The sequence below is a fragment of the Erinaceus europaeus genome, chromosome 13 (genome assembly GCF_950295315.1).
Source record: "Erinaceus europaeus chromosome 13, mEriEur2.1, whole genome shotgun sequence".
Classification (NCBI taxonomy): domain Eukaryota; kingdom Metazoa; phylum Chordata; class Mammalia; order Eulipotyphla; family Erinaceidae; genus Erinaceus; species Erinaceus europaeus.
The window spans coordinates 66,920,435-66,947,968 of NC_080174.1; the positions used below are offsets into that span (position 1 = coordinate 66,920,435).

At 45.6% G+C, this 27,534-nt stretch overlaps 1 protein-coding gene and 2 non-coding genes across 3 annotated transcripts; all 3 read left to right on the forward strand.

Annotated features, from left to right (window-relative positions):
* The first annotated feature begins 5,242 nt into the window (after nt 1-5,242).
* On the forward strand, nt 5,243-11,917 carry MYCL (MYCL proto-oncogene, bHLH transcription factor). Its single transcript, XM_007527083.3, has 3 exons — nt 5,243-5,800; nt 6,172-6,676; nt 9,539-11,917. Exons 1-3 carry the CDS (start codon nt 5,720-5,722, stop codon nt 10,135-10,137), a joined length of 1,185 nt encoding a protein of 394 aa, XP_007527145.1. The 5' UTR covers nt 5,243-5,719; the 3' UTR covers nt 10,138-11,917.
* Nucleotides 11,918-23,690: 11,773 nt separating this feature from the next.
* Nucleotides 23,691-23,824, forward strand: LOC132532537 (small nucleolar RNA SNORA70). Its single transcript, XR_009544481.1, has one exon. It is a non-coding gene; the product is annotated as a small nucleolar RNA SNORA70 (small nucleolar RNA).
* A 2,833-nt stretch (nt 23,825-26,657) lies between these two features.
* LOC132532477 (U6 spliceosomal RNA) lies at nt 26,658-26,764 on the forward strand. Its single transcript, XR_009544432.1, has one exon. It is a non-coding gene; the product is annotated as a U6 spliceosomal RNA (small nuclear RNA).
* Nucleotides 26,765-27,534: the final 770 nt, after the last annotated feature.

Here is a 27,534-nt window from a genome sequence, read left to right on the forward strand (position 1 = left end):
TACTCTCCTACAAAAATTAATTTATTAATTATTAATTAAAACTAGCTACTAGAACTGTGGAGTGATAACCCTGATGGCAAAACGAAAACAAACAGAGGAGGCCGGGTAGTAGCTAAGCGGGTTAAGCACACATGGCGCAAAGCACAAGGACTGACATAAGGATCTTAGTTCGAGCCCCCAGCTCCCCACCTGCAGGGGAATTACAGGGGGTGAAGCGGGTCTGCAGATGTCTTTCTCTCCCCCTCTCTGTCTTCCTGTCCTCTCTTGATTTCTCTCAGTCCTATCTCCAACAACAACAACAATAATAACAACAACAACAATAAACAACAAGGACAACAAAAATGGGAAAAAAATGACCTCCAGGAGCAGTGGATTTGTAGTGCAAGCACCAAGCCCCAGCAATAATCCTGGAGGGAAAAATAAATAAATAAATAAACCAGAAATGAGGTTCATGGCCCACAGGGTAGCACAAAAGATAAAGTGTTGTGCTCTCAAGCATCATTGATCCCTCGCATCACATGAGCCAGAGGAGTGCTCTGGTTCTCTCTCTCTTCCACAAATAAATAATTTTTTAAAAAAAGCATGAAGTTGTCTGAGAGATAACACAGTGAATAAAATCTTGGCCTTAGGAGCACAAGGTCATCAGTTCAGATCCCTAACATCACATATGCCAGGTTGGTGCTTTGGTTCTCTCTTATATCAATAATGTCTATAACTATTTATTTTATTAAATATTCATAACATATATGTAATTTTTTTTTTACCAGAGCACTGCTCATCTTTGGCTTATGGTGGAGTTGAACCTAGGCCCTCAGAACATTAAGCATAAAAGTTTTTGCATAGCCACTATGATATCTCAACTGTTCAATAAATAAATAAAGTCTTTTTTTAAATACTCACTTGAAAAGTGATCTGCTTTGCTCTGTCCATGACCCAGGCTATAGCCTGGACCACATAATATTGGAGGAAGCTTCAGTGCTGCCGTCTCTTTTACTCTCTCTCCATACCTCTCTGACCCTACCTTAAAAAAGAAAGAAAGAGTTCTTGAGCTTGATCCCCAGCGTTGCAGGTGCCGGAGTAATGCTCTGATTCTCATTCATGTTAATAAATAAATCTTTTTCAAAAATTTTCTTTTAATATTTTATTTATTTATTTATTCATGAGAAAGATAGGCAGAGGGAGAAAGAACCAGATATCACCCTGGTATATGAGGACTTGGGATTGAACTCGGGACCTCATGCTTGAGACACCTCCCAGACCACAGTAAATAGATCTTTAAAAAAGTAGGGAGTTGGGCGGTAGCACAGCTGGTTAAGCATGCGTGGCACAAAGTGCAAGGACCGGCATAAGGATCCCAGTTCGAGCCCCGGCTCTCCCCACCTACAGGGACGTCCCTTCACCAGCAGTGAAGCAGGTCTGCAGGTGTCTGTCTTTCTCTCCTCCTGTCTCCATTTCTCTCTGTCCTATCCAACAACGACGACATCAATACAACAACAATAATAACTAAAACAATAAAACAAGGGCAACAAAAAGGAATAAATAAATATTTTAAAAAGTAAAGAATATATTTTTTAAATTAAAAATATAAAAACTAAAAAAAGAATATATTCAATGGATTTTAACTTTACCATTAAAAATATAGCATTGTACCATTTGAGACAAAATTAATGAAATTGAAGGTGGTTATGCTAAGTGAAAAAGAGCTGAATAACAACTGCAGTATGGTTTCATTCATATGTGGAATATAGCAAAATAAAGCAAATGAATTTGGAAAAAAAAAACAGTAACTATGCTGTCTCTCAGACTGAAAGCTATAGCAGTTATCACAGGGAAGTGGAGAGTGGGGGAATAGGTGAAGGGGCATAGGAACTTTGGTGGTAGGTGAGGTGAGTTGTACACACATACCTATAGGTCTGAAACTGTATTCTTGAAAGCATTTAATTTTGTAAACCAATATTAGGTCTCCTCCTTCTCCTTCTCTCTCTCCTCTTCCTCCACTTTCTTCTCTTAATAGCTAGTTGGACCAGGAAGATAGCACAAAAAAATCATGCAGCAAACTTTTTGTCCCTAAGGCTCAGAATTCCCAGGTTCAATCCTTATCACCACTATAAGACAGAGCTGAGCAGTGCTCTGGCTAAAATAATAAGGGAGGGGGTGAGTCGGGCTGTAGCGCAGCGGGTTAAGCGCACATGACGCAAAGCACAAGGACCAGCGTAAGGATCCCGGTTTGAGCCCCGGCTCCGCACCTGCAGGGCCGTCTTCACAGGCGGTGAAACAGGTCTGCAGGTGTCTTTCTCTCCCCCTCTCTGTCTTCCCCTCCTCTCTCCATTTCTCTCTGTCCTATCTAACAACGACATAAATAACAACAATAATAACTACAGCAATAAAAAACAAGGGCAACAAAAGGGAGTAAATAAATTAAATAAATATAAAAAGGGGGTGCTGGCCAGTGGCACACCTGGTTAACTACATACATTACCATGTGCAAGGACTTGGGTTTGAGCCCCTGCTCCCCACTTGGGGGTGGGGGTGGGGGCTTCATGAGCAGTGAAGCAAATATAGCAGTTGTCTCTTTCTCTGTGTCCTTTTCTATCTCTCCTCCCCTCTCAATGTTGCTCTGTCTTATCAAATAAAGAAAAATGGTTTCCAGGAGCAAAATGGTTTCCAGGAGGCATGGATTCATCATGTAGGCACTGAGCCATAGCAACAGCACTAGAGGGGGTAAAAAAGAAAAAAGAAAGAAAAAGAAAAAAAAACTAGCTTCTGTCTTCAAAGGTACCCCACATTGGATCTGGATGTAAAAAACATTCTTAGCATATATGAGGCTCTGAATATGATCTCTGACACCCCTACCCCCACCAAAAAAAAGGTCCCACATGTACTTTTGACCCAACAAATCCATGAAAGTGTCATCTTCCCCACCCCATCCCCTATATCAACTCAGAGTTTGTGTCTCATGTTCCACTTAAACTAAACTGCTTACACTTCTCAACTTTTTTTCTGTTGGGAGGCTCAAGCATTTGGTATTCTTAGACCACAGGGATGGGAGGGGAGAAAAAATAGCAGGCAGTGAGGCTAGAGTAGACAGTGATCAGACCTTGAATACCAAGTAGTGCCAAGATGTATTGGATGTTCAGAATTGCTTTCTTTGACCTAAATAGAATAATTGTGTAAGGTGGTGCTATAGGTGGAGAGTTGATCCCCAGCCTCACGAGGGGATCATGCAAGTTTTAACTAAATAAATAAACAGAATGACTATATAGTCTAGCTTTTTCTCTTCAGCCTAAGGCAGTTAGCATAGATGAAATAAAAGCTAAGAAAAGCCAGTTTGGAGAGCATACCTGAGCCTCCATGGCTCAGATCCAGAAGGCAGATCTGAACACTGGTCTGGTGGGAAAATTGATTTTAAAAATACTTATTTACAGGTGTAGGACATTAGCGCAGTGGGTTAAGTGCACCTGGTGCAAGAGCAAGGACCGGCATAAGGATCCTGGTTCAAGCCCCCGGCTCCCCACCTGCAGGGGAGTCGCTTCACAGGCGGTGAAGCAGGTCTGCAGGTGTCTGTCTTTCTCTCCTCCTCTCTGTCTTCCCCTCCTCTCTCTGTCCTAGCCAACAACGACGACATCAATGATAACTACAACAATAAAGCAACAAGGGCAACAAAAGGGAATAAATAAATATTTTTAAATACATATTTATTTTTAAATATCTTATTTATGTATGCATTTTGGATAGATACAGAAAGAAATTGAGAGGGACAGAAGAGATAGAGAGGGAAAGAGATGTGCAGTTCATGAAGCTTTCCTTTTGCCGGTGGGGACTGGTGGCTTGAACCTGGGTCCTTGTGCACTGTATTGTGTGCCACTACCTGCCTCCCCCTCATAAAAGAATTTTTTAAAGGCTAATACAACCAGCATCTTGGTCAGAGATACAGTTGCAAGCAATACTCCCACTTCACAGAAAAGCAAACAGAGGATTCCATTGACTTGATCCCACAATTAGCAAGGCAAGGACTTTGAATTTCCAGATTTCAAATCCCACTCTTTTCTCTATTATCATAGTTCCAACAGAGTGTTTAGTGTGTGGTGTTGGGGGAGGAGGGTTCTTTCAGTCCTGGCATGACTGGATTCTCCTACTTAACACTGGCACCAGGGACTAAGTTTGTTCTTACTTCTCTTCCTAACCCTAGATACTGTTCTCTTCATGAGGTATTACCATGACTCCTCCCTCTCAACTCCCCTTCCTCTTCCCTCTTTCTCTTGTTGGGGCAAAGCTTCACTTCTGGCTGACTTGCTTTTTCAGAGAGGGAGGGAGAGACAACACAGCACCTAAGCTCCCCCACAGTGTCCTAGTACCATGTGGAGTACTGGGAGCTAAACCTGGGTTGTCCCATGGCAAAACAGGTGTCTTCCAAGGTGAGATACCTCCCTGGCTCCTCATTCCTTCCTTCTATTTATTTTTAAATATGTACTTATCTATTCATTAACTTATTTCACCAGAGCATTGCTGGGAATTGAATCTGGAACTTCTGGTGCCTCAGGCATGAAAGTAAAAGATTTATTTAGGGTCAGAAGATAGCCTCAAAGTGAAGTATACACTTTGCCTTGTGCATGACCCGGGAGTCTGAGCCCCTAGAACATGGAAGCAACCTGCTTGCCATCAAAGGAAGCTCAGTGAATGGTAGAACAATGCACTGGTGTCTCTTCTCTGTGTGTCTCTCACACTGTCTCTTTCATCTGTTTCTGAGATTGAAACAAAAGAGCACTAGGAGTCGTGGAATCAGGCAGGCAGAAAGTCCTTGTGATAACACAAAACAACAAAAATCTGCTTATTCATTTATTAATGAGAAAGAGAGAAAGCAAGAATCAGAGCATCAGAACATCACTCTGGCATATGCAGTACGGGTGACTGAACTCAAGTCGCGCTACTCTCTGTGCCACCTCCCGGGTGGCCATCTCTTCATTTTGCAAATGAAACGGAGGCTCAGACGGTTAAGTTTAAAGCCTCCGAGTGTCCGGATCTTCCCACCTCATTTCTCTGCCCTCTGGGTTTGGACCACCGCGCTTAAGAGACCAGCTAATGGGTGAAGATGAGGATGCCCAGGTTCAGCACCACTTCAGGGCCGCCAGGTGGCGCGGTGGAGGTGTGGCTGTCGTCCATCTCCAGCCGGGGGCCAGCTGCACCTGAGCTGGGGGGAGACAAGCCTAGGGGAAGCAGGGGCTCTTAGGTGGCGGGTGAGTCGCCCTACTCCCCAGCCCAGGGTGTGCTCGGAGCGCGGCTTCAGTGCGGCCTGCTGGGGTCGGGTCCTAGCTGTCTCGCCTGCAGTAGGCTTGCGGGGCTGCAGCAGCTCGCCGTCTGCCCGGCGCTACGGAGCGCAGCCCAGAGCGCAGCCCTCGGGGAGGAAGAGGCTCCGGGGCCAGCGCGGAGCAGGAGGCAGGCTGGAGGAAACGAGGCGCGGAAGCCATCGCCCCCACCTGTCTGCTGGCCTGAGGGGGCGGGAGCGGGCAGGAGGGGGCGGGATTTGTCCCGCAGGACCCGCCCCCCCCCCAGACCCCCGGGCGCGCGACGAGATATAAGGCGGACGGGAAACAATGCGCCTTCATCTCGCGCTCCCGCGCCCGTCTCGGGATCGTCCGCGCCGCCGTGCGCGAGCCAGGGGGGGAGCGCGCGCGCCGAGAGCGCGCTCTTGAGTCCGGGCCGCGCGCGCTCGGCGGCGCGCATGTGCCTGTGTGCGGGCTGCCCGGCTGCCCCGAGCCGGCGGGGAGCCGGACCGCTCCAGGTGGCTGACGGCCTGGACGAGGTGAGGCTACGGGCTGCCTGGGGAGGGGCTGGGGGCTCGGGGCGGGCGGGCGGCGGGCGGGGGCTGCGGTCTGGGCTCAGCGCGCCCGCGCAGGCCCGGCCCGGCCCTGGGAGCGGCGCTTCGGGCGGCGCTGGCAAAGTTTGCTTTGAACTCGCTCCCCGCAGCCTGGTCCCGGCGTCCGCAGCCGCTTCCTAGGGCTCGTCCGAGCCAGGACCGGGCTTCCCCGGGCGCGAGGGAAGGCGCGGGCTGCAAGTCGGGCGGCTAGAGCGGGACGGGAGCCAGACAGCCGGCTGTGCCGGGGGACCCCAGGGCACCCCCTTTCTGGGTCCTCACCCCCAACCCAGGTCAGTGCACCCCCTTGCCTCCCGCAGGGAGCGGACATGGACTTCGACTCGTACCAGCACTATTTCTACGACTATGACTGCGGGGAGGATTTCTACCGCTCCACGGCGCCCAGCGAGGACATCTGGAAGAAATTCGAGTTGGTGCCGTCGCCCCCCACGTCGCCGCCCTGGGGCTCAGGTCTCGGCGCCGGGGACCCATTCCCCGGAATTGGTCCCCCGGAGCCGTGGCCCGGAGGGGGTGCCGGGGATGAGACGGAATCCCGGGGCCATTCGAAGGCTTGGGGCAGGAACTACGCCTCCATCATCCGTCGTGACTGCATGTGGAGCGGCTTCTCCGCCCGGGAAAGACTGGAGAGAGCAGTGAGCGATCGCCTGGCCGCCGGCGCGCCGCGGGGAAACCCGCCCAAGGCGCCCGCCGCCCCGGACTGCGCCCCCAGCCTCGAAGCCGGCAATCCGGCGCCCGCTGCCCCCTGTCCGCTGGGCGAGCCCAAGACCCAGGCCTGCTCGGGGTCCGAAAGCCCTAGCGACTCGGGTAAGGACCTCCCCTGGCTATACAAAAGGGGGGCACCCCAGGGGTGGCCGAGCTCTGGCACCTTCCAGGGTTGCTTGGGTCTTCGCAAGCCTTACGGCCACCTCCCCCTTTGGCTGAAGCTGCCGGTGTAGCCCCCAGCGGTGTCTGTCTGGCACGTGGGAGTGTTAGTAAACAGTTTGAAGAAGTGGCGTGGGAGCCAGTGTCCTTTTGACGGTGATTGGAGCCCAGGGGGACAAGGGAGCCGGGGTGAGGCTCCGCGCTGGGACAGGGCAATGCTGGGATTGGACTGTAGAGCTTTTTCTGTCCTTGGGGAGACTGGCAGGGCTCCCTAAGGGTCATTCCTGGCTGGAAGTTTTTTTGTGGCTCCCTTTTTCCCTGGGAAACTCAGACTCCCCTAGGGAGAAAAGAAGTTGATGTGCCTTTTGTGTAAAGCCAAAGCCTTCATCTTTTAAAAAAAAAACTGGTGGTCTGCCCACTTTACTTTAGAATGCCATATTGCCCTACCCCTGTACCTCAACCTTACCAGGTGTACCCATGACATGGGTAATGGAGGAGTGAACACTCCCCATAGATGAAAACAACTGACTTCAAAATAAGAAGTCACTAAAAGCTTCCTTCCATCTAGCCAGCCTCTGTTTTCCAAACCATTATCCCAACCAGGCACTTCTTCCTCAATATTTAGAAGATCTACATGATAGCTTATCCAAGAAGGGCTAGCCCTTACCTTGTTTTGGCCTGAAGCAGAAAGGTGTCCCATCTCAAACTCTTGAGTGTTTTCGGTGCTTCCCTGCATTCCACAAATGTTCACCGGCCCTGGTTATGAACCATGTGCCAAGTTCTGAGCTAGATGCTGGTCAAGGATATGAAGCTTCAGGCTTCCCTCCCTCATCCTTGAATGCAACTTAAACCTCACTCGGGACAGATTTTCAGCACCCTGTGCCATCATACTACATTGTTCTTAGCCTGCACTCTTCTTAGACCTCGGTACCAATGGGGAAAAACAGAGGGTGTTTTTATAGACTTAGGCTAGCACTGAGTAAAGCAGAACAAGAATAACTTTTGCATGGCCAGTTGAAAGGAAACTAGGGAGTGGGGGGGTGGGGTCTGTTGTTAAATACTTGGGGGAGAAATAGAACAACAAGAAAAATGAAAAGTCACTTATTTTAGTCCACTGTGTTAGAGTCATTTTCACCGTTTGCTTTTTATATGAACTTGTGTGTGCTTAGTGGGACTGTTGAGATGGAGAAAACCAATAAAGGAGTGTCTCTACAAAGGCTGATGGAGTGGTAGAGTGGATGGAGCACTGTGTTTAGGAGTTTAGAAATCTAAGTTTGAGATCCAGAATGTTACAAATGTCATGTGTATGCTCCTGGGTCTCAGTTTCTTATTTTGCACAGAAAGGGATTGGACTTGATTGTCTTACTGAGGACATGCCCTTGTCTGGGTAGAGTTAGACACTACTCTCTGAAAAGAATAGGGTCTTAGGATATTTCTTCCCTTAGGCAGAGACTTCCCAGTCATGAGGTTTAACAATGAAATATTAAAGGTTTGGGACATGAAAGCCTCTTGAGTGGTTTTCTGACCTGCCCTTTAACCTGAACCTGTTTGCAAGCTCCTGGTTCACTCACAGGCCACATGGCCCAGGAGAAAATGCAACAGATTGCAAACAATGAGGGGGGGTGGGGAAAGTGACTGACAGCAAACCTCGACCAATAGGGTCTAGGGGCTGGGTAAAGCAGCATTCCAAACACAGCTTGGCTAGCCAATCACAGGCCTTAGAGCCAGGAGGGCTGAATGGTCAGGTTTTATTAATGGAGAAATAATGCGATTGTCCACACAATGGAAGCCTTCCTGACAAAGGGGCTCAAGCATTCTGATATGCAAACGAGGCCAGAACTGAGCTCCTCTGTTGCCAGACTGAAGTCCTTGAAAGTAGCTTTCTCTGTGGGGGGCTGCAGAATATGTGGAGCAAAATTTACCCCCTAATTGCACCTCTCCTGGTTGGGGTAACCCAAGAGACTTTCAAGCCCAGGAATGATGAGAACGTATCCAGGTGTCTCAGCCCTTGGATCGGAATATTCCACTCAGTTCCTGCCTCCCTCACAGGTAGCTTGGAAATGGTCATTTGTACCTTTGTGAAGTTCCTGCAGTTTTTGCTAGCTTGCAGTTACAAAGCCAGTTCTCTTCTGGTCCAGAGAAGGGGGTGGGGCAGAGGACCTATAAATGATGGATGACTCTAGAAACCCATTGAACCCAGGAGCAAAATGCTCCTAAGAGAAACCCTTTCCCTCCCCTCTTTGGGTAAGGAAGGATGGGTTGTAGCCCTCCCTGCTCTGAATCTTCAACTGAAAAGGATGGTAGAATAGAGAGGTGGAGGAATAATAGGATTTATAACTTGTGAAAAGTAACAATTCCCCAAGTGCAGGCTGTGCTGGGCAGGAACAAAGGGCAGCTCTGCCCACAGACCCCTCATTTACAATTCTGATGGGGCATGAAAGAGCCCGACTAGGGAAGATCTTTATAGCTAAACTTTGTCCCAATCGGATAGCTCTTTCTCTCCAACCCCTCAGTGGGGGAGGGGAGAGCCAGTGCCTACTGGGGGCTGTTGGCTTGGGTCTGCCTTTTGTTCTTATCTAAGCCTTGCTGAGCAAAAGGAAATTGGAGAATATTTTCCTTCTTGTTAGTTTCCCTTCCTTTCCTTCACACTGCTCTTACCTCTTCACTTCAAATGAATCAGCTGGTTTGCTCCTTACTTTATTTAGATTGAAATTGGGAACATGTCCTCTCCTTTCCCAAATCTCAGGAGAGGGTCTGTGTATGTGTTCCTCATGGGATGTTTCTTTTGTATTTCTCCTTGGACAGAGGGTGAAGAAATCGATGTTGTGACAGTGGAGAAGAGACAGTCCCTTGATGTACGGAAACCCGTCACCATCACAGTGCGAGCAGACCCTTTGGACCCCTGCATGAAGCACTTCCACATCTCCATCCATCAGCAACAACACAACTATGCTGCCCGTTTCCCTCCAGAAAACTGTTCCCAAGGAGGGGCTGTAGACAGAGGTTCCCAAGAAGAGCCTTTAGAGAGAGATGCTCCAGAGGAAAAGGAAGATGAGGCAGATGATGAGGTTGTGAGTCCCCCACCTGTAGAAAGTGAGCCTCTCCAGTCTTGCCACCCCAAACCTGTCAGCTCTGACACTGAGGATGTGACCAAGAGAAAGAACCACAACTTCCTGGAGCGCAAAAGGCGGAATGACCTCCGTTCACGGTTCTTAGCTCTGAGGGACCAGGTACCCACTCTGGCTAGCTGCTCCAAGGCCCCAAAAGTCGTGATCCTGAGCAAGGCCTTGGAATACTTGCAATCCTTGGTAGGGGCTGAGAAGAGGATGGTGACAGAGAAAAGGCAGCTCCGTTGCCGGCAGCAGCAGCTGCAGAAAAGAATTGCATACCTCAGTGGCTGCTAACTGACCAGAAGCCTGACTGCTCTGCTCTGACTTAACAAAGACCCAAGTTTATTTTTTAACCTTTCCTCTCGTCCTTAGTAATTTGCACATTTTTGGTTATGGTGAGACAGCCTGGACAGTAGATCCCAGAATGCATTGCAGCCAGTGCACACACAATAAGGGCTTTTGCATTCTTGGAAACCCCGAAACCCAGCTCAGCCTCTTTCCTGACTCATGGGAGCATGGTATCTTCTCTGACGCCTTTGGTTTCTCAGGCAGGCAGCTGCCTGAGGAGCACTTGTGTTTGCCTAGCTCACTCGCTCTGAAGAAAAGCCTGACAGATGCTGTGCAACAGGTGGTAGACTTGTGGGGTGCTCCAGCCTGCATGAAATCTCACACTCTGGATGAGCTTTAGGCTGCAAAGGATGCTCCCATTGGTGTCTCTGGGGTGATGCTAGGACAGCTGGGCCTGAATGCTCTCCCTGAGGCTCCTTTTTCCAGGAGACATACGAGCTGTCTGGTGAAGACGAGCTCACAGACTTGATCAACATGGACCATTACCTCACTGTCAGACACTTTACAGTAGCTGAGGAGTTGGAAACCTTTAATATATATAAATATATATACATATATCTATAATAATGTTAGATAATACCCCTCCTCCCACTCTCAATGCTGTGACCTTGAGAACATTTAAAGAGCCTGGCCTCCAGATTCTTTGTCTCAGAGCCCCCCTGGGACCTTTCCTCTGAGAGAGAGAGGCCTTTCTGTCCTCACAAGGGACTTTTTTGTTTCCTTCTGCCTTTGTTATTCAATGGGCTCTACAGCACCCTTTCTCATAGGTCAGAAAATACTCCCCCAACACACAGGAAAGAGGGAAAAGGATCCTGATCAATGAACTTGTTTCCTGTCCAGGTGTTTTCCAAGGCAGGTGTTAGGCACCTCCGGAATGAGAACTGTACCAGTTCCTCTTTCCCACCTCCCTCTCATCTCAATCCCTGACTTTCTCTCTAGGACTTTTAAAGTTCTACCAGCACCAGGCAAACCTGTCTTTCTCATACAACTCCATGGAGCTTACTGGCTCTGCAGTCACTCTTAGGCCCCCTGCCAGCTTAATATGAGTCAGATCCCTTTCCCAGAATCTGAGCCTTAGTGAAGTTCTTACTAGGAGAGCTACTGGAACTCATCCAGTGCTCCAGAAGGTGCACTAGCTCTAGAAGGAGCTCTGCTTGGTGGACCATGATGGATTGCACCCTACCTAGCTAGACTTGGCACCTCCAAGTGGATTCCAGGTGCAGCCTCCAGTCTGGGAAAGGCACCCATCCCAACAGGTGTCATGTGGGCAACTTCAGGCACCCCTAAGCCAGAGAAGGATCAGCTCCTCCAGAACTCTGCCCATGACAGCAGGTGCCTGCTGGCTGTGGGTTTGCAAAGGGGGGGTGTGGGTGGGATTCAGCACTATGAATGACTCTGGAAAGTCAGCTGCTACTTCCAAGCCTATTGTGCATGAGGATCTGTTTTGGAGGTTGTTTCCTGATCTCAGAGAACCCCAGCGGAAGTTTGGAAAGAACCTGCCTACCTTCTAGAACATGGTTTTCCCGAAACAACTGATTTCAGGAACTGTCTTTGGAGAACATATGGGACAAAGGTTACTGATGCTCACCTCAATGGCTTGTGTTTTATCAGCTGCTGCTGGATATTTAACTGGGAGCAGTCTTTTTTTTATATACTGTATTTTTGTATGCCTTTTGCAACGTGGTGTTGTTTTTGTATAAGAAAAAAAGAAAACTCTTGAGCAATTCTCCTGTTGCAAGAGTCTGCTTTATTTTGAAAGGCAAGTTTACCTGACATTTTGTATTTAGGTGTGATTATTGATTGCCTGATTTCAAAATGCTGCCTTCTGAGACATCTTCTAATAAAAGATTTCTCCAATATGTCAATGTGAAGGTAGCTTATCCCAGTGAAGTCCCCCTGAACCAGAGAGAAATCTTTCAGGGAAGTCACAAGTGATCCAGAAAGCTGCATTTCTCTAACCATGTTGCTAACCTGGTCATTCTACTTTAGGCTTCTGAAATGCCATTTCAGACATGTCTGAACAGTATACTCTCAGTGCCTGGTGAACATGAAATTCTCTTGTGAATTGCAAAGAGTGCTGAATTTGTACTTTAGAAGGCTTGAAATCCCGGTTCTACCACTAACTTATCCTGTGCTTTACTTCTCTGAGCCCCAGATTCCTTATCTGTAAAATGGGGATAAATGCCACTGCACAGAGGTGATACTACATGAATAGACTTTTTTTTTTTTCCCTCACCAGTGCAACCAGGGCTTCATGCATATGTGATTTCTCTGCCCTGGACTACTGTGTGTGTGTGTGTGTGTGTGTGTCTTGAGAAAACATTAAGAGGATGGAGGAGGTAGCATAGTTGTTATGCAAAAAAAAAAAAAAAACTACCATGCCTAAGGCTCTGATGTCCCAGGTTCAGTTCCCAGCATAAGCCAGAGCTGAGCAATGCTCTGGTAAAAAAGGAAGGGGGGGAGGTTGGGCAGTAGCACAGCAGGTTATGTGCACATGGAGTGAAGCTTAAGGACTGGCTCAGAGATCCCGGTTTCAGCCCTTGGCTCCCCACCTGCAGGGGTGTCGCTTCACAAGTGATGAAGCAGGTCTGCAAGTATCTGTCTTTCTCTCCTCTCTTGTCTTCCCCCCCTCTCTTGATTTCTCTCTGTCCTATTCAACAACAGCAATAACAATAGTAATAACAAAAATGTGGGGGAAAATGGCCTCCAGGAGCAGTGGATTTGTAGTGCAGGCACTAAGCACCAGCGATAACCCTGGAGGCAAAAAAAAAAAAAAAAAGGAAAGAAGGAAGAATATTAGAATTAAGGGAGAGAAATTGATAGTTTATGTAGGGAACAATACCTCCTCCCAAATGGAGGGTTCCTGGAGAGAAGGCAAGGAAGGGGGGAAATGTGCTAAATTAAAACAAATTTGTTAGCACAGAGTGAACAGAGATCACTGGCACATGTGATGTTAGATACTACATTCAGGACCTCATGCATGCAAGTTAGGTAGTCAGTTCACAGTGTCAGCTCCTGGGCCACCTGCAGTAGTTTTTCATTCAGATAGATGGAGAGAGACAGTAGTACTGGAGTGTTCTCTTGGGCCACAGTACTAGCGTGGTGCCTGGGCTCAAACCTGAGCTGTGCATATGGCAAGGCATGCACCCTGCCTGGTGATCTAGCTCTCTGGCTCTTTAAAATAGTTGCTTAAGTGGCCGGGTGGTGGCGCACCTGGTTGAGTGCACATGTTACAATGGACAAGGACCCAAGTTCGAGTCCCCGGTCCCCACCTGCAGGGAAAAGCTTCACAAGTGGTGAAGCAGTGCTGCAGGTGTCTCTCTGTCTCGCTCTCTATATCACCTTCTTCCCTCTCAATTTCTGGCTGTGTCTATCCAATAAATAAATAAAGATTTAAAAAAAGAAAAAAAGTTGTTTAAGAGGGGTGGGGGGAGTTGGGCGGTAGTGCAGCAGGTTAAGTGCAGGTGGCACAAAGCGCAAGGACTGGCACAAGGATCCCAGTTCGAGCCCCCGACTCCCCACCTGCCGGGAAGTCGCTTCACAAGTGGTGAAGCAGGTCTGCAGGTGTCTGTCTTTCTCTGCCCCTCTCTGTCTTCCCCTCCTCTCTCCATTTCTCTCTGCTCTATCCAACAATGACATCTATAACAATAACTACAACAATAAAACAACAAGGGCAACAAAAGGGAATAAATAAATATTTTTAAAAAATTTTTAAAAGAGAGGGGAGGGGTGGGGAGAGCCTTGAGCAAGAAAGGCAGAGCACACTTCCATGTGCAGTGCTATAATCCTGATCTCCACCTTTGATTCAAGGCTGAATTTCTTCCCACTCCTGAGAGGAGCAATTCAAAAGAGAAAGCCTCCATTTGAAACATGCAAGACTACAGCCCTCCCGATCGTGCTCAGTTCTTGACATGTTTCATGCTTGTTCATTCTGTCTCCCCAGTTAAAGTGGGAGCTCCAGGATGTAGGGAGTAAGCCAGGATTCCCTCGATCACATGAGCATTGACTGAGCCCTGTGTCTATGTCAAGAGAGTCTCCAAATGGGAGTTCAGAGTTCAGAGGGGGAGACCAACAAGTAAATAAATCATTAGAATAAGAGTCTGATTTTAAAAAAAATTCTTGATAGAAATGGAGGAGAGCTATGGGCAAGACTGGCACATTGCCAACTCTGGGGGTCTCTATGTCTAATACCTCCAGAGCAGAGTGGCATGTTCTTAGTGGGATGATAACCCATTGCAAGCTTTTTTTTTTTTTTTTTTTTTTGAGAATTTGTGATATATTTTTCCCTTCTATGATTGTTAAGAAAATGAAAACTCCTTTTCCCTGCCATATTCCTCACAAACTTGCCATAAGTGCAGGAGGAGAATTGTACCCCTCTTATCCTATGGTCTTGTCAATATTTCCATTTTATAAATAAAAATTTTTTTAAAAAGAAAGAAAATGTAGGAGGAGAGAATCTAATCGCTTTCCCTGACAAACTACCCTGCTTGATTCTGCATGTGAAGACACACCAGTCTGGGTCTGGGGATACAACATAGTGGTTATCCAGGTGACTTTCATGCTTGAGGCTCTGAGCACCTAGGTTCAACACCCATCAACACCATAATCTACCATAATCTAAAACTGAGCATTGCTCTAGTAAGAAGAAAGAAGGAAGCAAAGAAAGAGAAAAAGAAAGAAATATACACAGCCCATCAATATTTGTGTTCTACCGGGTAAGCCATTTACTAACCCCGCCCCCCTTTATCTGAGAAGAAGATAACAAAGGAATGGAGAGAGGTGGGGAGAGAGAGACTGACTTATCATCTGCCAGAGCTACAGAAGAGGAAACCAATGTTCTAAGAATGAAGCAAAACTACCCGGGTTACATAACTAATAAGTACGTTTTTCCTATCTCCAGAGCCAGAGGTCTTAACCACTCCATAATAATGATGAACTTGTTTTGTTAGTGTGGGTTCTGTGAGAAGGTAAACATGGAATTCCATCACTTCACTGCTTGCTAGAATGGCTTCTCCTTGGGGTCACTGTGCTGGCTTACTTATTGGGATGAAGTGGAACAGATGTCCCATAACCAGTTACTCAGGGAATTTGTGGACTGGGTAGGTTAGTCTTGTCCCAAAGGGATGTGTTCTGGCACTGTGAAAGGGAAACAGTTGCTATTTGAAAACATCATGAGTCTCATCATGGTAGAAGACTACTTTGTCGCAGCTAATCATGTCTTATAGCCAAAACCTGAGTCCTTGTTGCCTGCCTGCACTTCTGTGGAGCCTGAAGAGTCAGAAACCTACTGTAAATTCTTCACATCTATGAAATGACCCTAATTACAGCCTAGTAAACAAGCAATGTGGTACTAGAGCCCAGAAGAATCTTACTCAAGGTAATTTAACAAAATAGGAACCTCAAACCTTGTTAAGTAAACTTACTACTTGTGGACCAACTGCTTCTAAGTCACCAAGTCCAGTTCAGAAATAGCTGTTCAGTAGAGCACTTTTATTACTGAGACTTCTTGTTAATATTAAAAAAAAATTTTTTTTATTATTTATTTTCCCTTTTGTTGCCCTTGTTGTTTTTATTATTGTTGTAGTTGATGTCGTCGTTGTTGGATAGGACAGAGAGAAATGGAGAGAGGAGGGGAAGACAGAGGGGGAGAGAAAGAAAGACACCTGCAGACCTGCTTCACCACTTGTGAAGTGACTCCCCTGCAGGTGGGGAGCCAGGGCTCAAACCGGGATCCTTACTCCTGTCCTGTGCTTTGCACTACGTGCGCTTAACCCGCTGTGCTACCTCCCAACCCCCAAAATTTATTTTTTTAACCATGTACAAGGACCCCAACTCTAGCCCTAGTCCCCACCTGCAGAGGGAAAGCTAGAGTTGGGTGAGACAGTGATTCAGGTGTCTTTCTCCCTCTGTATCACCCCCCCATTCCTCTCTGTCCTATGAAATAAATATATATATTTATAATATATGTAATTTTTTTTAAAGAATGAGAAGAAAAAATGGCCACCAGGACCAGTAGATTCTTCCTGCAGCCAAGCCCCAGTGATAATCCTAGTGGCAATAACAAAATTTTTGGTATTCCTTATTTATTCATTAACATGAGAAGGAAAGAGAGAACCAGAGCATCACTCTGGCATATGTGATCCTGAGGATTGAACTCAGGGACTTCAAACATCAAGTCCATCACCTTTCCCACTGTGCTGCCTGCCTCCCAGGCTATTTTCTTAGAAAAAAAACTTTTTAATTTACTTTATAGGAGATAGTTTTACATGAGAGAGAGAGAGAGAGAAAGGTCAGAACACCATTTCAGTATCTCTAAGGAAGTCCTGAGCCCTACCAGCAGAGTTATTTCCTTAGTCACTGGAGCCTTGCCTGTGCTCAAATCACTCCTGGCCCAATTTTTTCTTTTCCTTTTAATTATTATCTTTTTTTTAAAAAGTATTTATGGGAGTCAGGCGGTAGCGCAGTGGGTTAAGCACATGTGACACAAAGTGCAAGGACCAGAATAAGGATCCCGATTCGAGCCCCCAGCTCCCCACCTGCAGGGGAGTCGCCTCACAGGCAGTGAAGCAGGTCTGCAGGTGTCTATCTTTCTCTCCCCATCTCTGTCTTCCCCTCCTCTCTACATTTCTCTCTGTCCTATCCAACATCGACGATATCAACAACAACAACTACAACAATTAAAAAAAATATTTATTTTCCTTTTTTGTTGCCCTTGTTGTTTTCATCATTGTTGTGGTTATTATTGTTGTTATTGATGTTGTTGCCAGATAGGACAGAGAAATGGAGAAAGGAGGGGAAGACAGAGGGGGAGAAAGACACCTGCAGACCTGCTTCACCACTTGTGAAGTGACTCCCCTGCAGGTGGGGAGCCGGGGTCTCGAACTGGGATCCTTACACAAGTCAAGTTTCACATCATGTGCGCTTAACTCGCTGCGCTACAGCCCAACACCCTAATTATTATCTTTATTTGCTTATTAGATAATAGAGACAGCCAGAAATTGAGAGGGAAGGGAGAGATAGGGAGAGAGACAGAGAGACACCTGCAGCCCTGCTTTACCACTTGTGAAGCTTTCCCCCTGCAAGTGGGGACCAGGGGCTCAAACCTGGATCCTTGCACATTGTAACATGTGCACTCAACCAGGTGTGCCACCACCTGGCCCCCTGTCCCAATTTTTTCATTCTTCAGTGTGTGCACTTTACCAGATGTGTCACTCCCTGGCCCATACCACCACCACTTCTTGTTTGTTTGTTTTTTAGGTCTTTTGTTGAGAGTACTTTGTAGGACTTCTCTCCCTTTAAGAGACTGTGAAAGACTTCAAAGGCACATAATAAAGTAGTAGGGACACCTAGGCACAGGCAGTAATGCAAATTTTATATATCTCCATTCCCACAATAGTGTGGAGAACAGGCTGGTGTCAGTCCCATGTCATAGAAAAGCAAACTGAAGCTAGTTGCATTAAAGTTATTTGTCAAAACCCACACAGCTAGCCCCAGTATGGTTCCGTAGGCCCCATGTCCACTTGGTCGATTCCAAATTATAGTCCTCCATGAGGATAATTTCTGGAATAACAAAGCACTTTAGTTGTTGCTTACAACAACCCAGTGTTATTTATACCTCTTTTTACAGATGAGGAAACTGAGGCTGGGAAAGGCTAATATCTTGCCCAAGGACTCATAGCTAGGTAATGCAGAGTCAAGATTTAGAATTGAGATTTTTTGGGGGATTGGGAGACCACTTAACCATACCACTTCCCACAAGTTTAAAGCAACCCAACATTTCCTGGATGCTTACTGGACTCCAGGCACTAAGTCTAATTGTTTAATAAATTACCTGATTATAGACTTTAAGAACATATTTACATTGCCTCAGTAAAAGAATGGCAACATTTATATAGCTGATCCTTTTGGCAGGAGCAGTTCTAAATAAAGGCGTTAACAAGAGCTGCCCACTAGGCTTAAAGTAGGAATGCTTAGGCCCCAGGGGAACTTTAGCTGACACATTTGGACACCTCCCCTTCCTCCATCCCTTAGTCATCAGTCATCTCCCAACTGCTTTATCTTATCTTTAGAAAGAAGTCTCTCTTCTCCTATCACCTACCAGCTTAATTTATTTGCCTTTTCTTTCCCCTCCTCCTTGTCCTCCTCCTCTTCCTCTTCTATCTCCTTTCCCTTCCTGCTCTTCCTCCTTCATTTAAAAAATATTTTACTTGCTTATTTAATAGAGATAGGCAGCAATTGAGAGGGAAGAGGAAGAGAGAGAGAGAGAGAGAGAGAGGGAGAGGGAGAGGGAGAGAGACCTTCAGCACTGCTTCACCACTCATGAAGCTTCCCAGGGCTTGAACATGGGCCATAAACTTGGGTTCTTGCACATTGTAATGTGCTCTACCAAGTGCCCCCATCTACCATCAGCCCCCTATTCCTCCATTTTAAAGATTGATTAAAGAGAGAGAAAAGTAGAGAGTCACTCTGGCACATGTGATGCAAGTAATCAAACACAAGACCTCATCTTTGAAAGTCCAAGGCTTTATCCGCTGTTCCACCCCCCCCCCCTTTTCTGTTTCTTCCCCAAAGCACTGCTCAGCTCTGGTTTATGGTGGTCTAGAAGACTGAACCTAGGACTTTGGAGCCTCACGCATGAATAACCTGTACTATTGTTCTACCCCAATTGCCCTTCTTCTAAAGTAAATATTCTCGGCAGGCAAGAGAGCTCAGCTGCTTAGTGCACCTGGTCTGTCATGTTCAGAACCCAGGTTCAAACCTAGCCGCCACCACACCTGAGGAAGCTTTGGTACAATAGTATCTTTCTTTTGTCTAAAGTTGTTCTGGAGTGATGAAAATTTAAAAAAAAATTTAAGTGAATATTTTGGAATATTTTAACACGGAGCATTTTAGACAAATAGTATGTTTAGGAGAGTTCAGTCTGTCTTATTCTCTCAAAACAATTGCCGATAGGGACAGGAGTTAAGCACACATTAGCCCTTTGGCCAACACAGTTCACCTTTTTCTTTGCACCCTGTGGCTTCTAGGTTGCCTCTTATAGTCTGTATCCATCTCCCAGAGTTGGGCACATACTCCCTCAGATATACTCTTCAGAAGTAAACCTAATTTGTAGAAATTGTTCTCTGAAATCCAGGAATAAGCTCCCAACTATTTTCGGACAAAGATAGAGTTAGGGGTTTGTGGAAACTGCTAGTAAGGAATTTAAAATACTTCACATTCCAGAAAACACCCTCCCTTCCCCCAGGAGATGGTTTTATTCCCGCTCCTTTCTCAGCAGAGTTGGAATTCCCAGTAACTGAAGCTTGGAATCTGGCAGCTGGTTCTAGCTTCTTCTTCTAGCGTTTGCCCTTCTTCCGTAGCCAGTCAACAGCGTCAGGTTGAGCCTGATGTAAAGTTTCGAGACCTCCTTTGAATCTGGAGAGGTGGCAGTCGTTGACTATGTGGGTCATAGTCTGTCTGGAGCCGCAGGGGCAGTTCGGGTCGTCTCTGGCTCCCCAGCGATGGAACATAGCGGAGCACCAGCCATGGCCTGTTCGATAGCGATTGAGGAGGGCCCAATCATAACGTGCTAGGTCAAAGCCGGGTTGACGCTTGCAGGGGTCTGTGATGAGGTGTTTGTTCTTTACCTCAGCTGACTGCCAACTCTGTTTCCAAGAGTCTGGAACAGAGAAGTTCAGTGTAGGCGTAGGGGACCAGATTGGGTGACGAGACGTCAAGCGTTGGACAGGGTGGGCGAAGATATCCGCGTATATTGGCAGGTCCGGTCGAGCGTAGACATGGGAAATGAACTTAGATGATGCCGCATCCCGACGAATATCTGGCGGGGCGATGTTGCTAAGAACTGGCAGCCATGGAACCGGGGTGGAACGGTTCCATGCTCACTAAATTATTAATGCTATTTAAATCATTTAACAAGCCACACCTTGGAATACAAATTAGCCCTATTTGAAAGGAGATAGAAGGGACTGGTAAGGGAGTTAGGTGGTAGTGCAGTGGGTCAAGTACAGGTGGCACCAAGTGCAAGGACCAGCATAAGGATCCCGGTTCGAGCTCCAGTTTCCCACCTGCAGGGGAGTTGCTTCACAAGCGGTGAAGCAGGTCTGCAGGTGTCTGTCTTTCTCTCCCCTCTCTCTGTCTTCTCCTCCTCTCTCCATTTCTCTCTGTCCTATCCAACAACAATGACATCAATAACAACAACAATAATAACTACAACAATAAAACTACAAGGGCAACAAAAGGGAATAAATAAGTAAATATAAAAAAAAGAAGGGACTGGTATAAATAACCCTTTCTAGAAGGGAGATTTAATCTAGAGTACTGAAGAGGTGGTAAATCATCAAGGAAGAAGTAGTCAAAGTTTTGGAATTCTGATATAGGTAAGGGAAGAAAAGCGGGCAAAGGTCTGAGCCTGTGACTGGGCCACAATAGTCCATGACTTTAATAGGTAGGATCTGTGAGTCTCTGATATTATCATACAATTAGGCCTTCTATTTGTCTTCAATGAGCAGTGCTTCCTAGCAGAGGAGTCACTCAATACTATTCAATCATAAAACTCTCCAACTTTTTTTTCCAGGCAACAATTCTCAAACCTGAATGCATTTAAAAACTACTTACATGTCCCTGGTGTAATAGGTGAGGACCAGACACCTACACTGCTAACAACCAAGTAGGAAGATGGAGTCCTGAAGCCATACTTAAGAAAAACATTTAGGGAGTGGGCGATAGGGCAGCGGGTTAAGTGCACGCGACGTGAAGTGTGAAGCGCAAGGACCAGCATAAGGATCCCGGTTTGAGCCCCCGGCTCCCCACCTGCAGGGAAGTTGCTTCACAGGTGGTGAAGCAGGTCTGCAGGTGTCTATCTTTCTCTCCTCCTCTCTGTCTTCCCCTCCTCTGTCTATTTCTCTCTGTCCTATCCAACAATGACAACATCAATAACAACAATAATAACTACAACAATAAAACAACAAGGGCAACAAAAGGGAATAAATAAATATTTTAAAAAGCAATAATAACTACAACCACAATAAAAAACAACAAGGGCAACAAAAGGGAAAATAAATAAATAAATATATATAAAAAAAGAAAAACATTTAATAAGGGTTGGGGTCAGGTTGTGCCGAGATATAAAAACATAAAAGGTGGTACAAATGTCATAATATGATGACACAGAACAGGGTGGTGACACCTGTGTAATATTGGGCAAATAATTCAACCTTGCTGAATCCTAGAAGACTTCAAAAGAAAAACAGTAACAACCTGGGAGCTGGCACAGTACATAAAAGTGCCAGCCTCTCAGGCATAAGGTTTCAAGCTTGATCCTGGACATTGTATGTTTTTTTAGTGATACTCTGCTGTTCTCTCTTTTATAAGTAAATAAAAAATAAAATAACATGATGATGACCCCCCCCCACCTCACTGAACTGTTGTCAAGAGTAAATGGGTTATAAATAAAGCACTTAGAATAGTGACTGCCACAGAGTAAGAGGCCATATGAAGCTCTACTTCTTTACGAGGAGCTTATGAACTTGCGAGCATGACCATAAAACAAGGCAATTTGTGCATCAGACAAGGGTTACAAGATGCTGAAGAGGAAGAGAACACTTTGGAGTCATCAAGAAAGTTCTTTCTGGAAACAGTGTGACTTAAACTGGAACTAGAACTATCAGTAGCATTTGGCCAAAGTGAAGAAGAGGAAGGTGGCCCAAGATAAAGGAATAATAAGCCAAGGGGGAGAAAGGATTCAGAAGGTTGTCTGGAATGTAGGGAAAAGGGAGGAATCTGATCAAATTTACTGACTGGGTCATCTCATTTTTACCAAACAAGAAGAGTAGCACTAGATTTCTAAGAGGGTCCATTCAATAGTAAACACTTTCAATGATCCGTTGAAATAGGGAAGTCAGAGAAAGAAACTGAATATGGTTTGGGACACAATGAGATTAAGGTGGTAGGGTCATGCAAAATAAAGCACATAAGGAAGTTGGACATGTGACACTGACACTTAGAAAGGGGTATGAAATTAAAGTATATGTTTGAGACTCATGAGACTCATGATACAAAGATGGTAAAGGCTCAAGTTGGCAAGCTGTGAGAAGGAGAAAGATGAGAGGTTAGAGAAGTAGAGGTCTTGAAATAGCCATGAAATTAGTACTAGAAAGTCTCAGCTTTTTTTCTTCTTTTGCAGCTTCCCCACTCTAATTTTGCAACCGTCAGGGATTCCCGTGTGGGTGTGTAAATCCTCTTAAAGAGTTGAGAAGGCAGGGCAAGGTGGTGGTGCACTGGCTAGATTATACACATTGCCATACACAAGGACCCAAGTTCAAGTCCCTGGTCCCCACTTGCAGTGGGGAAGCTTCACAAGTGGTGAAGCAGAGTTTCTCCTTCTCTCTGTCTCTCACTCTCCATCAATAAGAAAGAGAAAAGAAAGAAAGAAATAAAGAGAGAGAGAGAGAAAGGAAGGAACGAAGGAAAGAAGGAAGGAAGGAAGGAAGAATGGAAGGAAGGGAGGGAGGGAAAAAGAAAATGCCACCGGAATGGTGGAGCTGTGCATATACTGAGCCCAAGTAATAACCCTGGTAGCAAAGGGAAAAAAAAAAAGGAGTTGAGAAGACTTGGTGACTCAGTGACAGAGTGCATGCCTTGCATGAATGAGGTCCTGGCTTCAAACTGATACTTGGCACTGCAGTAGAAACAAGAAAGACAAAAGTAAATAGAACATAGTAAAAAGGGCAGAGTACCTTGGTCTCCCTAATTCACAAAAAAAAAAAAAAAAAAAGAGAGAGAGAGAGAAAAGAAAAAAGAATTGATAACATTCTGGTAAACTTTGGAAGCAAACCCTGTAACTCAGTTTTAGATATACTATAAACCCTACAACAAACATAAAGTGCTATTTTCTCCTTCCGTTCACTTGTTTAGAAAAATTCTGACACTTCCAAATTTGGGTTGGCCAGTCATCAAAGTAAACAATAATGTAAACAGCATTTTATCAAAGCAATCAAAAGTGTTTTGTTCACTGAGTTGTATGCTGTTTCATTCAAATACATGTCCATTCAAAATTAGTGAATATGACCTTATTTCGGAATGAGGTCTTGGTTGATGTAATCAAGTTAAAACAAGGCCATTTTGGATTAGGGTGAGTCCTAATGTAATGACTAGCATGGTAAGGAGGTGGAAATCTATACACACAGATGCATACTGACCATTCACACACACAGAAGATGGCTGTGTAAAGATGGGGAGGGTGGAGGGGCCGGGTAGTGGCATACCCAGTTGAGCACACAAGTTACCTAATGCGTAAGCCCTAGGTCCTCACCTGCAGGGGGAAAGCTTCACAAGCAATAAAGTAGTTTTGTACATGTCTCTCTTCCTCTCTGTCTCTGCCTTCCCATCTCAATTTCTCTTTGTCCTGTCAAATAATTATAATAATAATGAAAAATAGGGCCACTGGGAAAGTGGATTTGTCACGCAGGCACAAGACAAGAAAGAGAGAAAGGAAGGAAGACCTGCAACCAATTAAGCTGACCATGCCACCCTCCCCATGGCACCCGGTGTGCAGTGGCTGCAAACAGCAGCCTCCTGGGTAGTATATGCAGCCTGTTGCTTGTATAGGCTGCCCTAAGGGACCCTGGAGACAGCCCATCCTACTCTGTGTTCATTTTATGCCTGACCTCCTGCTGCCCCTAACCTTAGGCTCCATACAGGGATGTGAGGTGCTTTTGGGAATCCCCAGGGCACCATGACCAGAGTCCACATTGGCCAGGTCATCATGTCCATCCAAACCAAGCTGCAGAACAAAGAACATGTGATCGAGGTTCTGCGCAGGGCCAAGTTCAAATTCCCTGGACACCAGAATAACCACATCTCCAAGAAATGGGGCTTCACCAAGTTTAACGCAGATTAATTTGAAGATGTGGTGGCTGTGGAGTCAAATACATCCCCAACCGCGGTTCCCTGGACAAGTGGCAGGCCCTGCACACCTGAGAGCCTCAGAGGTGTCCCTTAATCAATTACAGTAAATCAAGATCCTGCTTAAAAAAAAAAAAAGGAAGAAAGACCTAGAAATAACACTGGGAGAAAAGAAAAAGACATAAAGGATTGGAATCATACTGCCACTAACCAAGGGATACTAAAGATGATTGCCTGCAGCTAACAGAAGCTAGAAGCAAAGAAGGATTCTTCTCAAGAGGGAATCTATCAAAAAAAAAAATTCATATGAAGCAGAAAGAAAAGAATGGCAGAATAGTACATGCAGCGATGGGGATCAAACCAAGAACCTCAAGCATAAAAGTACAGTTGAGGGGGCTGGGTGGTAGCATGGTGAGTTAAGTGCACATGGCACAAAGCTCAAGGACTGGCTCAAGGATCCCGGTTCGCGTACCTGGCTCCCCACGTGCAGGAGGGTTGCTTCACAAGCAGTGAAGCAGGTTTGCAGGTGTCCTTCTCTCCCCCTCAACAACAATGACAGCAATAACAACAACAACGATAAACAACAAGGGCAACAAAAGGGAAAAATAACCTCCAGGAGATTTGTAGTGCAGGCACCGAGCACCAGCAATAACCCTGGAGACAAAAAAAAAAAAAAAATACAGTTGAGCCATTTCCTCAGCCACTAAATTTTAAATGTTAAGTCACACAGTTGGTGGTGCTTTGTTACAGTAGCTTTAGGAAATGAACACAGGCAGTATTATCAGGAAATACTGCAGGAGACACTTCTTTATTTGTAGTATATAATTAGTATGGGGATCAGACTGAAAGATGACTTTGGTTGTATAAAAAAAAAATCAGGGAAGTCGGGCGATAGTGCAGCAGATTAAGCACACATGGCGCAAAGCGCAGGGACTGGCCTAAGGATTCTGGCTCCAGGCCCCGGCTCCCTACCTGCAGGGGAGTCACTTCACAGGTGGTGAAGCAGGTCCGCAGGTGTCTATCTTTCTCTCCCCCTCTCTGTCTTCCCCTCCTCTCTCCATTTCTCTCTGACCTATCCAACAACAATGACAGCAGCAACAACAACAATAATATTAACAACAACGATAAAGCAGCAAGGGCAACAAAAGGGGAAAGTAGCCTCCAGGAGCACGTGGATTCATAGTGCAGGCACCGAGCCCCAGCAATAACCCTGGAGGCAAAAAAGAAAAAAAAAATCAGTGTTTTTCAGGCTGGGGTATGGATCAACCTGCTAATGCCTATGTCCAGCAGAAAAGGCAGTTACAGAAGCCAGAACTCCCACCTTCTGTACCCCCAAAATAATTGTGATCCATACTCCCAGTGGGAGAGAAATGATAGGGGAAAGACAATCAGAGGCTGAACTCCAAGTCCAGCAGGACCTAGAGAGAAGAGGCAAAAGGGAGGGACATTTAGATGTTGTAGAGCCATTCAAAGTAGAGCATCGAGAAAACTCGTACATTCAAGAGAGAATTCTAGAGGACTTGTGACATTTAGGACAAAAGAAGGGATATATCATGGATGACCTGATACAGCTGCTTCCAAGGTAAGAATTAAAATTGGGTGAAGGAATAGCACTGAGGTTTTTTTTTTTTTTTTTTACATTTTTTTCTTTTCTTTTTTATTAGTTATTTAATATTGATTTATAAATTATAAGATAAGGGATACAACTCCACACCGTTCTCACGACCAGAATTCTGGGTCCCCAACCCTCTATTGTAAGCTACAGCAGTTCTCCCAAGGTTGCAGATATGGGTTAACTATTATTTCTACAACCATCTGTATATATTTGTATATATTTGCTCCCACACACACACACTTAAGGTCTCATCTTCTCTTCCTTTCCAAGTCACACATATACCTACAAATGTCCCTCCCTTTTGCCTCTTCTCTCTAGGTCCTGCTGGACTTGGAGTTCAGAGCCCTCTGATTATCTTTCCCCTATCATTTCTCCCCCACTGGGAGTATGGATCACAATTATTTTGGGGGTACAGAAGATGGGAGTTCTGGCTTCTGTAATTGCCTTTTCTGCTGGACATAGGCATTAGCAGGTTGATCCATACCCCAGCCTGAAAAACACTGATTTTTTTTTTTCTTTTTTGCCTCCAGGGTTATTGCTGGGGCTCGGTGCCTGCACTATGAATCCACGTGCTCCTAGAGGCTATTTTTCCCCTTTTGTTGCCCTTGTTGTTTTATCGTTGCTGTTAATATTATTGTTGTTGTTGTTGCTGTCATTGTTGTTGGATAGGTCAGAGAGAAATGGAGAAAGGAGGGGAAGACAGAGGGGGAGAGAAAGATAGACACCTGCGGACCTGCTTCACCACCTGTGAAGTGACTCCCCTAAAGGTGGGGAGCTGGGGTTCGAACCAGGATCCTACACTGGTCCTTGTGCTTCGTGCCATGTGCTCTTAACCTGCTGCACTACCGCCGGACCCTCCCCCCAAAAAAAAATTTTTTTAAGTCAGCCTGAGACAGTGAAGTCCTGCAGATGACAAGAGAAAATTTATTAAAAAAAAAAAAAAATCAGAGTGCTTACTTCGGCAGCACATATACTAAAATTGGAACAATACAGAGAAGATTAGCATGGCCCCTGTGCAAGAATGACACGCAAATTCGAGAAGCGTTCCATATTTTTGTCTGAAAAAAAAATCAGAAATTGCAGTCCATGTGGTCCGGGAGGTGATACAGTGGAAAAGTTTTGGACTCTCAAGCATGAGGTCCTGATTCTGATCCCCAGCAGCACGTGTGCCAGAGTGATGTCTGGTTCTTTCTCTCTCTTCCTATCTTTCTCATAAATAAATAAAATATTTTTTAAAAAAGAAAGAAATTGCAGTCCAGGAGGTGGCACAGTGGATAAGCATGAGGTTCTGAGCAAGATCTCCAGGGTTATGTGTGCTAAAGTGATGCTTTAGTTCTCTCTCTTTCTCATTAATAAATAAGTAGATCTTTTAAAAAATCAGTAAGTTGGGGGCTGGGTGGTAGCGCAGCGGGTTAAGCATATGTGGTGCAAAGCAAAAGGACTGGCATAAGAATCCTGGTTTGAGCCCCTGACAAGTGGTGAAGCAGGTCTGCAGGTGTCTATCTTTCTCTTCTCCTCTCTGCCTTCCCCTACTCTCTTTATTTCTCTCTGTCCTATCCAACAACAACAATATCAATGGCAACAATAACAATAATGACGAAACGGCAACAAAATGGGAAAAAATGGCTTCCAGGAGCAGTGGATTTGTAGTGCAAATAACCCTGGAGGCAAAAAGCAAAAAAAGGAAAAAATCAGTACATTAATAAAAATATATATACAGGACAAGAAAGAATGAAAGTAGAATGAACCTATTTGTTTTGATATGGTAGGTGTATTTTGTGTCTGGGGTTTTCTTTTATTATTCATTATTTGGGAAATATTAATAA